The sequence below is a fragment of the Sminthopsis crassicaudata genome, chromosome 5 (genome assembly GCF_048593235.1).
Source record: "Sminthopsis crassicaudata isolate SCR6 chromosome 5, ASM4859323v1, whole genome shotgun sequence".
Lineage (NCBI taxonomy): Eukaryota > Metazoa > Chordata > Mammalia > Dasyuromorphia > Dasyuridae > Sminthopsis > Sminthopsis crassicaudata.
This window is the reverse complement of record NC_133621.1, coordinates 259,012,526-259,026,050: the sequence shown is the minus strand read 5'-3', so window position 1 is coordinate 259,026,050 and position 13,525 is coordinate 259,012,526. Positions and strand designations below refer to the sequence as shown.

Here is a 13,525-nt window from a genome sequence, read left to right as displayed (position 1 = left end):
TAATAATTTGTTTGCATAAAGGGATCCTTATACAGTAACTAAGCGATTTAAGGAGGAGAAGGTAAGACAGATATGCAGCATTACCCCCTTGTTTGGGCTTCCCTAATTGTGGCAAAAAACAAAAACTGATATAGTGAGTCAAAACACTTGTATTTCAGCCACCATATTGAAACAGTTATCCATATGCCCCAATTATGTAAATGGGCTAGTACATTGTATTTACAGTTCCTATTTCTCTGTGTTTAATAATGGTAAGTCTCAGTTTCCTTATCTGTAAAAGGTGTTTAACAATATTTGCTCTTCCTACATAGCTTTCAGAATGGTTCAATTTAAACCAATTCCATTCAAGAAGCCCTTATATACCTACTGTGAACAAAGTAGCCTGTGCTAGATACTTGGGGATATATATATAATATATATATATATATATATATATATATATATATATATATTTTTTTTTTTTTTTTTAATAGTCATTGTGTTCAAAAAAATTACATTATACTGGAGAATAGAACTGATGATGATGGGATGTTGATGATAACAGCTAATTTTATAATGTTTATGTAAGAAATAGCAGCTAAGTGGTGCAATGGATAGAGTGCCAAGCTTGGAGTCAGGAAAACTCTATGAGTTCAAATCTGGCTTCAGACACTTACTGACTGTTTGCCCCAGTTTTCTCATCTGTAAAATGTGCTGGAGAAGGAAATTCCAATAAAACCCAAATTGAGTCACAAAGAGCTGGACATAACTGTAAAATGGCTGTGAAAAAGGCCATAATAAATCTTAAAAGTATATACATTAGGGGTAGTCAGATGGCACAGTGGATAGACACTATATTAAGCCCTTTACAACTGTTACCTCATTTGATTCTCATAACAACTCTGTGAGCTAGGTGATCCTCATTTTATAGATGAGGAAGCTAAGGCAAAAATGTTTAAGTGCCTTTTTAAGTCAAGATTAAGTGACTTGTCCAGGATCACAATTTTACTATGTGCTAGATTTAAATTGAGTCTAAACTCAGATCTTCCTTATCTCGATACTCAATCCATTGTACCATAAAGAGATAGAAATATATAGCACTACAGTACAAAGAATACTGACTCGGGAAGCAGAGGCACTGGGTTCAAATATCTCCTCCAATGCTTGTTACTTACATGATCTTTGGCAAATTCATTTTTTTTCTCTTTTAGAATAATTTTTTAAACATATTAAAATATATGCTAAATCCAACATATATATATATATATGTGTGTATATATATATATATATATATATATATATATTTTCTATATATTTTAGAAATGAGGCCTTTATCAGAACCCTTAAATGTAAAAATGTTTTTCCAATTTGTTGCTTCCCTTCTAATCTTGTCTGCATTAGTTTTATTTGTACAAAACCTTTTTAATTTAATATAATCAAAATCATTTATCTGGTGTTCAATAATGAATTCCAGTTCTTCTTTGATCACAAATTCCTTCCTTCTCCACAGATTTGAGAGGTTAAACTATCCTATGCTCTTTAATTTGCTTATAATATCACTAGTTATGTCTAAATCATGAACCCATTTTGACCTTATTTTGGTATATGGTGTTATATGTGGGTCAATGCCTAGTTTCTGCCATACTAGTTTCCAATTTTCCCAGCAGTTTTTGTCAAAAAGTGAGTTCTTACCCCAAAAACTGCGGTCTTTGAGTTTTTCAAACATTAGATTGCTATAGTTATTGACTATTTTGTCCTTGTGAATCTAATCTATTCCACTGATTAACTATTCTATTTCTTAGTCAATACCAAATGGTTTTGATGACTGCTGCCTTAGTTTTAGGTCTGGCACAGCTAGGTTACCTTTATTGGCATTTTTTTCATTAATTGCCTTGAAATTCTTTTGTTCTTCCATATGAACTTTTTTATTATTTTTTTCTAGGTCTGTAAAATAATTTGTTGGGAGTTTGATTGGCATGGCACTAAATGAATTTGTTTATTTAGTTATTAATGCAGGTAGTAGTGTCATTTATATTATATTCACTCAGCCTACCCATGAGCACTGATTAGATCTGACTTTATTTGTGTGGAAAGTGTTTTGTAATTGTAATTCACATAGTTCCTTATGGAAAGTCATTTATTTATCTTTTTCTGGCTTTATTTTCCTCATCTCTTGAAAGAAGCTAGAGATTTTTTTGTAGACAAAATGAGGAGGGTCTGCATCCTAAGGAAGACCTAAAAGCCAGTTTGAGGAGCCCAAGAAAAAAAGGTAAGAGGAATATATGACTGGTATAGTACACTGAGCCCCGGCTTTAAATGCTAGGATGAGGATTTTTTTAATTCCCTAAGAGTAACATGCAATCACTTAAGGGTTTTTTGTTTGTTTATATTTTTGTTTTTGCTTTTTTTTTTTCTTTTTTCTTTCTTAACTAGGGATCTGCATCAGATCTGGTCACTCTATGCTGGGTAGATTGGTGTAAAGAAAAACTGGATGCACAGAGAATTATTTGAAAAGCAAATTTCAGTCTTCCCGTTATATAAGAGAACCTGTGACTATTGAAAACTAGTGTCACAATAAGAGATGTGCAGTTGTCACTTAGCTAGAGCACCAGACTTCGAGTCAGGAAGACTATCTCCTTCAATTCAAATCTGGCCTCTGACACTTACTAACTGTGTCATCCTAGGCAAGTCACTGTTTGCCTCAGTTTCTTCACCTTTAAAATGAGCTGGAGGAGAAAATGGCCAACCATTCCAGTATCTTTGCCAAGAAAACTACAAATGTGGGGTCATGAAGAATTGGACATAACAGAAAACAACTGACAACAAAAGAAGCAGCCTATTCAATATTCCTCTTCCACTTTGAGAATTATTTTTGTTTCTTTGGGAGCTACTGAAGTATAGTTCATGGAATCAGTAGTAATTTGGGCTCAAATCCCCATCAGGGATTTCCCCTTCTAGCTTTGTGACTCTAGGCAAATCACTTAATCTGAAGCTTAATTCCTCATATGTGTAATAAGAATAATATCATTTCCAGTTGTTACCTACAAAGGGCACTGTGAGGATCAAATGGAATAATGAATTACTAAATGAATGAATGAGAAAGCTACACAGTCTGCAAATAGAAATAGAAATATGAAATATTTCTAATAGAAAATGATAGGCAGTTTCTATTTTCCATCAGCTCATTTTCTAAGGGAGAGAATACACAAAAGAACATTTAAATGGCAAGGAGGATGAAAAAATGTAGAAAGCCTAAGGAGCAGATGACAAAATCTAGGATTCCTTATATTACCTTAGTACGTCAGATGGAATATGGTATTTTCTATTCATCCTACTGATCAATTCAGTTAATATTTAAAGAGATCAATTCAGACTATCCATTGGAAGAATAAATACTGAAGATGAAGTATAAATATTTTTGTCACATAATGAGAAGATAGGATTTATTGGAAAAGACTCTGTAGCGAAAGATTGAAAAACAAAGGAGAAGGAGATAACAAAGAATGAGATGAATAGATCATACAATTGGCCATTTCCATGTCATTTAAACCACATAAGCAGCTAAAATAGCAAAAATAGGTGGCAAAGTAGGAAGGTATAGATGACAGATCTTTTCAGCTACTGGCTATTCATTTTGTTCTGGAATTGTTTGGAAATGATAAAGAAACACATGAGAGAAGGCTATAGAAATGGAAGCTTATTAATATTAAAATCCCAGTCCCTCATAGTTAAATTCTACTTGTTACCTTACTTCTTTTGTCTGTTTAGATACACATTAAAATCTGGATAAATGGGATGCATATAATTCCCTTAAGAAACTTGACTCCTTAAAGGGACCACAATAAAGAGTTTATTTTCATTTAACAGTTACCTACTTTTTTCACTTTTGTATCTCTAACACTTGGTTTATCACCTACCACATAGAAGTCAGTTAGGAAAGGCTCAATGAATTGACTCAATTTTAGACTATGTTCCATTAGGAAGATTTTGGACAAAAGTTCCTGTTGATATGGGTGTTTTAATTTCAGTGCATTAACTGGAAAATGCTTTGCTCAGAAGATGACAATTACGATTGTGATAGAATGAATTTTACTTTCCCATCAAATGTCTTAGTATCAATGTAGAGAGTTATGCTAAAAGGAAATTCTTTTTTTATTAATAGGATACCTATTGTTATCATTCAAATGAGGTATAATGTACGAGGTATAAAGTGGCAGTGTAGTTTAATACATAGGGAGCTGGTCCTGAAACCAGGAAGACCTAATTCTTAGTTTTGCTTTTAACAAAATTTAGTTTTGTGTGGAAGAGGCAAATCACTTTATTTTTCCTTGTCTCCAGGCAACATTTTAAACTTATAAATGGCAGGACAAGTAGAGGGAGATTACTCATTCGAAATTCAGTATACCAATAAAATCACCAGTCTAATCTTTGAAAAAAAAAAAAATTGTATAGAAAGGCAGTATGGCCTAGTTCATTGGTTCTTAACCTGGGACCTGAAGATTAAATAGGTTGTTTCTGAACTTAGATGGGAAATATGTGTGTATGTACATATATATCATATAAAGTCATACATATATACATGCAAATATATACACATACATATATATAAATATATGTATACACACATCTCTTTATTATGTGTATAAAGACAATATATTTTTGTGTTTATACACACAACTAAACTTGTGTGTATAACTTTGGTTATACACACTTTGGCTTTTGTAACTAACCAAATTAAACTTTGGTTTATTTTGCTATGCTGTCCCTTTGATTTTATGAGTTTAAAAAAAACCAGTATCTTGCAAAAGGGGTCCACAGGTTTCCCCTACCACCACCACACAGACACACACACACACCCTGGCCTAGTTGAACATAAGCCTGACCTCTCATATATATGAGCTTTTGGCATATGGGCAAAAAAGCTCTCATTGTCTCCTGGAAACTCTCCAAGACCTAGAAAGGAATTACCATCATGCATTGATGGAGGGATGTACCAAGTATTTACTCTATTGATGAAATGACAAGTCCAGGGGATTAAAATCAAACAAACAAAAAGAAAAAGACTAATAAGCAAGAAGTAAAGTCTTCTTTGAGCAATTAATCAATCCAATAATGAAAGCATGCAGGTACTGGCACTAACTTCATAAATATGCAGTCAACCAATCGAATCCTCAATTGTGTTTTCAGGTGGTATCTCTTGTGGGTGCATTATTAAAACAAGTATGATATAACAGTCACAAATTAACACAGAGTGAAGGCATTCAACAAAAACTGCACAATCTACTTGATTTTCAGCTAGTTTTGCATTTCTTTATCATATGGATTAGAAAAGACAAGTCAAAAAATTAAAAATGCCATTGGAGGTACCATTCTAGCCAATGATAATCTACCCCAATTGCTAGAACTGTCTGAGAAATAGCCCCTTTGTTTTTTCTAAAAGTAGATTTATTTTTAAATTTGTAGATGCCCACTTTTACCATCAACTTTTTAAAGGTAATCTCCACAATTACAAATCCATCTTTCAAAAGGATGTACAGCAAGGATTATAAGAATGCCGAGGCAATATTTTAATGGAATGAAAATATGGTGTATATTCACTTTACAAAGTGAAAAGGAAGGGGTACACTTTTTTGCTAATAGAATTCAAACAATAATAATTATCATCATTTATACAATATAATAATAACATTGCATTTTCTATTGAAGTAATAGAATTTCATGGCTCTATGGTAAAAAGGATCTCTGAGACAATATATTCTATCTCATTTACTTTACAAAATGGTGGAATGGTTTGAAGGCTGAAATTGGAGCCTGAAACCTTGGAAATGAGTTTGTATCTTTATAACTTACTAGCTATGTGAATCTAGGTAGATCACTTAAATTTCTCTGAGCCTCAGTAGTTTTATCTGTAAAATGGAGAGTATGGGGAAAATAACACTAAATGGCTTGTAAAGTCCTTTCCAATTCTTGATATATTATGCTACAGATAAGGAAACTGAGGCCTATAGTAACTTGCCTGTCACCACAGTGTCAGAGGCAAGATTTGAAATGAGATTTTCTCAATTCAACATCATTATCTATATCACCCCAATTAACTTAAAATGTTCTAAGAGAATCAGCAGGATTTTCTGGCTAGTATGACCCTCCACATGAGTAGGACTCATCATGTTCAACTACTGGGATATGCTAGTTATATGACTCTGGACAAGTTACTTAACTTTTCCATGTTATAGAACCTGAACCATGTTATAAGTACCTCTCTGACCTTATATTTCTGAGCTGTATTAGTTAAGGGAGTTTCCATTCTCAGCATTCCATTGAAATGACAGATCTATTCCCTATTGCCTCCTAAATTTCTGTAAAACTGTTGGTTTGCTCTTTTATCTATTTATAACCTGAATGACAAATGATTCAGATTTAAAATGTGATTCAGTTGCAGTTAAAGAATTGAAGTTTTGAAAGAAAACATGGATTTTCAATATGAAGACTATGAAGTTATTATGAGGTTATTTAAAAAAAAAATAAACCTATAGCCTGGATTGTGAATCTTAAAAAAACTTTCATCAGAAATCAAATAAGTAAAACATGCATAATAATGGAGGAATGATCAATAGAACTGGCCAAGAAACAGCTTTCTCAAAGTCAAGTCTTCGGGCATCAAAGGGTGGTAGCTAAAGGAGAAGCCTTAGGAGACTCACCTGAGCATGTGGGCTGCATTGAAGACAACATCAAATTCATTGCTGTCCAGCTCTGCTGCTTTCTGGGCCATCTCAGCTGCCTCCATCACCCTAGCTTCTTCTAGAAGGAACTGGCCTATGAGACAGAAAAAAAGCAAGCAAGAGAGAGAGCAAGAGAAAGATAGAGAGAGAGACAGACAGAAAGAAAAAGAGAGAGAGAGACATGGTGAGCTACCAAATTCAGAACAGTAGTATACTTGCTGGAGTCAGGAAGAACCTGAATTCAAATTTCACCTGAGATAATATCTTTGAAACCCTGGACATTTTATTCAATCTCTGTGTAGGAGGCAGCTTGTTTGATTCAGTAGCTAAGGTGCTGGGTCTGGAATCAGGAAAAAGCCAATCTTAGATACTTACTAGATATGTGATCCTGGACAAGAAGGTGGTTAGGTGCTTCAGTAGATAGAGTGATGAGCCTGGAGTCAGAAAAAACCTGAATTCAAACTGAATTCAGACTCCCACTAATTGTGTGATCCTGAACAAGTCACATTTTTTATTTAAAGCATTTCCCCCAAAACATGTGCATTGATAATTTTCAACACTTATCTTTGCAAAACCTTGTGTTCCAAATTTTTTTCTCTCCCTTCCCTCCACCCTTTTCCCTAGATGGCAAGTAATTCAATATATGTTAAACATGTGCAATTTTTCTATATATATATTTCCACAATTATCATGCTACACAAGAAAAATCAAAAAGGAAAAAAAATGAAAAAGAAAACAAAATACAATCAAACAACAACCAAAAAAGATGAAAATACTATGTTGTCATCCACACTCAGTTCCCACAGTCCTTTCTCCAGGTGCAGATGGCTCTCTGCACATCATAAGACCATTGGAACTGACCTGAATCACCTATCTGTTAAAAAGAGCCATGTCGGTCAAAATTAATCATCATACAATCTTGCTGTTTCTGTGTCTAATCTGAACAAATCACTTAATCTTTGTTTGTGTAGGATGCAGCTAGATAACTAAGTAGATAGAGTGTTGGGTTTGGAATCAGGAAAGAACTGAGCTTAAATCCAGCCTCAGGTAGTCACTGGCTGTGTGACTCTGGGCAAGTCACTTAACCTCTTAATCCACTTGAAAAGAAAACAGCAAATCACTTTAGTATCTTTGTCAAGAAAACTTCATTACAGTGTGTTAGCATGACAAAGAGTCAGGCAAGATGGAAAGACTGATCAAAAACACCACTGCTACTAAAAGTATCAAAACCAATCTATCTTTCTATAAAGTGGCTTTCTTAGTCTTTATAACATGATACTGGCAGATATGGTACTGGCAGACTGTAAACTACCTATGCACATTGATGATATAACCAAAATTAATTGGCTTTTACATTCATATAAATGCATAAATATAGTTATCATTCTACATTTCTTGTTTTCAAAATTACTAATACCTAATTGTTCTCCTAAGACAAGGAAATCCATAAAAATAAATCAAAATAAAATAAATAAGTTGTTCTTCCAAGACAAGGAAATCCATAAAAACAAACAAATAAATAAATAAATAAACTCCTCAATGTATTATAAATATAAATAGTATTGACTACCTTTATTATTGACCCTTATCATGAATAATTTCAGAAAACTGTTATTTATTCATGCAAGTATTGAATACAAAGCAGAGATCAATTGACTGATAAGTATTTATTAAGTGCCTATTATGTGCCATAAAAATGCTTGTTTTCTGACCAATTAACTGAGAGGTCTTGTGCTATAGTGGATCCAAAGAGCTGGCCTTCAAATCACAAAGATCGTGGTTCAAGTTACATTTCTGACCTTTTCTGACAAGTTACTTATTTCTCAATACCCTAGACCAACGGTGTTGAATTCAAACAGAAATGGGGTCACTAAATTGTACATAAAGATTTCTGCTGATGTATACTGACTTGGAAAACCACATATTCATACCATCTTCTTTCTGATATAGTTTTTTATTTTGTTAAATATGTCTTAATTCCATTTTAATCTGGTTTGGAAAGCCAGTTATTTCAACACTACCAATCTAGCAAACTCTCTAAGACACTAAGTTTCAGGGTGAATGCTGACTTGTATTTCTCTTCCTAGAGTTTCCTAGGCTAAAGAAGGTCCAGTCTATCCTTATTCAGATTATGTGCCCTGCAGACACTGTACTAAGAGTAGAGAAAAAACTAATAAAAGATTGGAGGAAAGTGGGTTGAAAAAGATAACTCAAATCAGGTTAGGGCACTCCAAAAATGCTAGATCTCATTAGATCTTGGACACATAGTAGGTGAGGTTGGTGGGTGCTTGAATGGCTGTTAATTAAGAAATACTGAGTGCTGTAGGTTTGATAAGCAATAAATTGAGGGAGAAAGAACATTAGATTTGGACTTTTGAGTTCCAATTACAACTCAGTTACTATCAGGGATACAGTGTACCAAAGAACCTTCAATAGTTCTAGGTTTAGGAAATCTGGTTTCAAATCATTCTGTGTAATAGATATGATAATGACTTAAGGTAAGTCACTTAAACTTTCTGTGCCTCAGTTTTCCCATTTGTAAACTAAAGGGCTTAGACAAGATGACCTCTGTGGTTCCATCCATTTCCAAACCTCTACTCCTACATACAATTGAATATCTTAGACATGTCACCTAATCTGTGCCTCAGTTTCCTAATTTGTTAAATGGGACTATAGGCTGTATAAAATGTTGTGTAATTTCCCTTTGAACTTTAAATCTAAGATTCTAAAAACTATAATAAATAGGTATATTATATTCACTTACTTTTAGATTAGTTTAATTTTCCTGGACTTTGTCATTAGATTTAATTGGAATTCTGTATTCAATACATGATTTAAAAAAAAAAAAAATTTTAATTGGGGTATTAATAAATAAAGAAAACGGATCAAACATTAACCCCCATGAAGCACTTATTTCTATTCATCATAGTGGAACTAACAAAAAGAATATCAATTTCAAGCATTATCCACTATTCATATTCCCATCACTTACAAACTCAATTCACTGCTTAAAATACTAGGTGCTATGTTCATGACTGCCGGACTGCTTATATATTGCTTCAATCGTCACTTTTCCTTGATGAGAATTGCCTTGCTTTTATTATTGAATGGTTTTTTAATCATATCCAAAAATGGTATTGCAATGACATACTGATATTTTTAAAAGTTGGGGGAGGTTTTTCTTGTGTATGTATTTTCCCAGTGGTCAAGCCTTTATTACTACAGAGACCCAATTACTAATGGCTCTTTTTGTGAAAAAAACTAACTCACTAAAATTTATCTTCTTACCCACCATGTTATTTGTTGAATTTTTAAAATGAGAAAGGGGAGGGGGAAAGTCTTTATTTAAAACTACATACATTCTGAGTATTGTTAAACTTTAATTAGTAGCAGAGTGGGGAAGAAGGGATAAAGATAAGCCAGGACTTTCTCAAATTAGGCTATAACATTTTCTTTTTTAGATGTCAACTAAGGGATACCCAGAATATAGGGACCCTGAGGCTATACCTCCAGCAATCTTTACTTTCAGTATTTTAGAGAAAACCTCATACACAGGACAATGATTGCAAGGAAAGAACTTGTAAATGACTGGGGGGAACAGAGAATTTGCATACTTCATGGACCAGCCACATGGTTATGTTGTTAGAATTACAGAGTACAAATAAAAAAAGGCAAAAGGCAAATGTTAATTTATTAATCAGTTTTTAAAAAGTTTTCCTTAATCTTAAGAATCTCAAATCTACGATGCTATGACTTTCATGTCCAATTTAATCACAGATATTCCAGGTACAATGGTCGAATAAAGCCAGAAAGTTGCTCAACTCTTCCAGTTTCTCTTGAATACCACATGAAACAAGCCTCTGAAAAGGGTCTGACAGAATGAAACCACTTCCCAACTCAAGAGAGATTGGAAAAACTTCAAGAAATATCAGTCTCACTAGGGTGAAAATGGTGTTCAGCCCAGCTCAGTAGAGTCTGGGAAAGTCAGTGAGAGAGTCTTAATCATAGCAGATCAGCAACTGAGATGCTCAGTCTTGAATAAGTAGATGAGCAGACCAGTGGGGCCAGCCTCCAATCCCAGCTCAGAAGACAAAATCTGGGAAACCAGACTGTTTGCTGGAAAAAGAAGATAAAGTTACTTCTTGCAAACCCAAGAGGCCCCTGTGCTCAAAACCAAGACTCAGAGCTGTACAGGAAGCTTGGGACAGCACCCTCATTACTTCAGGAGCAGAGCTTGTCCATAAAAGTTAGAAAAAAAGAGAAATGCCAAAAGAAACGGAAAGAAAATGAATAAGAAACAGAAGAACCTTAACCACAGAAAGCTAATATGGTAACAGGGAACCAAAAGACCAATTCAGATGAGGACAAAATATCCAAAAAGAAAATTTCAAAAAGTGATGTGAATTGGTCTCAAACCCAAAAAGAATTCTTGGAAGTGCTCATAAAAAAAAAAAAAAAAAAAAAAAAAAAAAAAAAAAAAAAAAAAACCTTTAAAGGCAGATAAGAGAAGTAGAATAATAATAATAATAATAATAATAATAATAATAAGAAGAAGAAGAAGAAGAAGAAGAAGAAGAAGAAGAAGAAGAAGAAGGAAGAAGAGAAGGAGGAGGAAGGAAGAGAAGGAGGAGGAGGAGAGGTATGCAAGAAAGAGTCAACAGCTTGGAAAAGGAAGGCAATTCTTTAAAAAATACAACTGGCCAAATGCAAACATAAAAAATAAAAAATCCACTGAAGAAAACATCTTCAAAAATAAAATTAATCAAATGGTAAAAAGATGCAAAAGCTAATTGAAGAAAATCATACATTAAAAACTAGAATGGGGCAAATGGAAGCTAATAACTCTATGAGACAGAAAGAATTAGTCAACATACTAAAAAAGAATGAAAAAATGGAAGAAAATATAGAATACCTCAATAGAAAACAGCTGATCTGGAAAATAGATCCAGAAGAGACCATTTTAAAATTATTGGTCTACCTGAAGAACATGACCAAAAAAAAAAAAAAAAAAAAAAAAATATATATATATATATATATATATATATATATATATATATATATATATATATTAGTCTAGATGGCAATTGTCAAGAGATCACCAAAGAAAACTGCCTTGGTATTCTAGAACAGAAGGAGAAATAGTCATTGAAAGAATCCACCAATCACCTCCAGAAAGAGATCCCATAAGGAAAACCCCAAGAAACAATGATGCTTCTCCAGAACTAGAATCTTAATGAAAAAATACTGCAAGCTGTCAGATAAAAGAACTTCAAATATCAAGCTACAATAAAGGATTACAGGGCCTGGAATATCACATTCTGGAAGGCAAAAAACCTGGGGTTAGAAACAATAATTACTCAGTGAGACTGAGCATCATATTTCAGGGGAGGTGATGGATCTTCAATGAAGTAAGGGACTTTCAAACATTTCTATTGAAAACACCAGAACTAAACAGAAAACTTAATCTTCAAACACAGGACCCAAGAGAAGCATAGAAAGGTAAACAAGGAAAAATATGTATTATTTAAAAGTTAAACTGTTTACATTCCAAGATGGGAAAAAAGATATCTTTAACTCTTGGAAATCTGTTATTGGTACAGATATAGGGGGGGCATTACATGGATTAAGGGTATGGATGTGATTGAACTCTGATACAATGATATCAAAGAAAAAGATATTATGGGATTAAAAATTGTACTGGGAGAAGAGGAAAAGAAAGGTATAGTGGAGCAAATTAGATCACATGAAAAGGCACAAAAGATTTATTACAATGGAGGGAAAGAAGGCAGGGTTGTCCGAAGCTGTCTGAAACTTGGTCTCATCAGTTTCAGCTCAAAGAGGGAATAATGTAATCATTCAGTTGGGAATAGAAATATATCTAACTCTATTAAAAAATAGGGACACTACTAAGAGAAGGGGGAGGGATGATAGAAAACAACACAGTAGGTGAGTTGTGTAAAAAAAAACAAAACCCTACAAAGAACAGCGAAGAAAGAGAAAAAAAAAACAGTTTAGGAGAGAGAATAGGATGGAGGGAAATATAAAGCTGGTAATCATAACTGTGAAAGTGAATGGAATAAACTCTACCATAAAATGGAAATGAATAGCAGAGTGGATTAAAAATCAGAATCCTACAATAAGTTGTTTACAAGAAACACATTTGACACAGAGAGACACATATAAAGTAAAGGCAGAAGGCTTAAGGAGAATTCATTATGCTTCAGCTGAAGTGAAAAAACAAAACAAAAACAATAACACAGGTAGCAATTCTGATCTTAGATAAAGCAAAAGTAAAAATAGATCTAATTAAAAGAGATAAGGAAGGAAAGAACATTATGATAAAGGGTACTGTAAAAGATGAAGTACTAATGATACTAAATGTATATGTACCAAGTGGTAGAACTACAAATACCTAGAGAAGATATCAAGCCAATTACAGGAAGAAATAGGCAGCAAAACTATTCTAATGGGGAACTTCAACCTTCCCCTCTCAGAATTAGACAAATCTAACCACAAAATAAACAAGAAAGAAACTAGGAAGATTAATAGAATCCTAGAAATTCTAGATATAATACACCTGTGGAGAAAATTGAATAGGGACAGAAAGGAATACATCTTTTTCTTGGCAATACATCATTTCTACACAAAAATTGACTATGCATTAGGACACAACAAATTCACAATCAAAAGCAGAAAGGCAGACACAGTAAATGTTTCATTTTCAGACCACAATGTAATAAAAATTATATTCAATAAAGGGCTAGGGAAAAATAGACTAAAAAACAATTGGGAATTAAATAATCCAATTCTAAATAATTTGTGCATCA

At 33.4% G+C, this 13,525-nt stretch overlaps 1 protein-coding gene across 3 annotated transcripts in view; it reads right to left on the bottom strand.

Moving 5' to 3' along the window:
- Positions 1 to 13,525, bottom strand: part of TMTC2 (transmembrane O-mannosyltransferase targeting cadherins 2) — a 526,397-nt gene that overhangs the window by 95,869 nt on the left and 417,003 nt on the right. For all 3 annotated transcript variants that reach the window (XM_074270881.1, XM_074270880.1, XM_074270882.1), the window contains one exon: positions 6,678 to 6,792. In XM_074270881.1, coding sequence (XP_074126982.1) covers positions 6,678 to 6,792 — 115 coding nt within the window. The remainder of the gene's footprint in view (positions 1 to 6,677; positions 6,793 to 13,525) is intronic.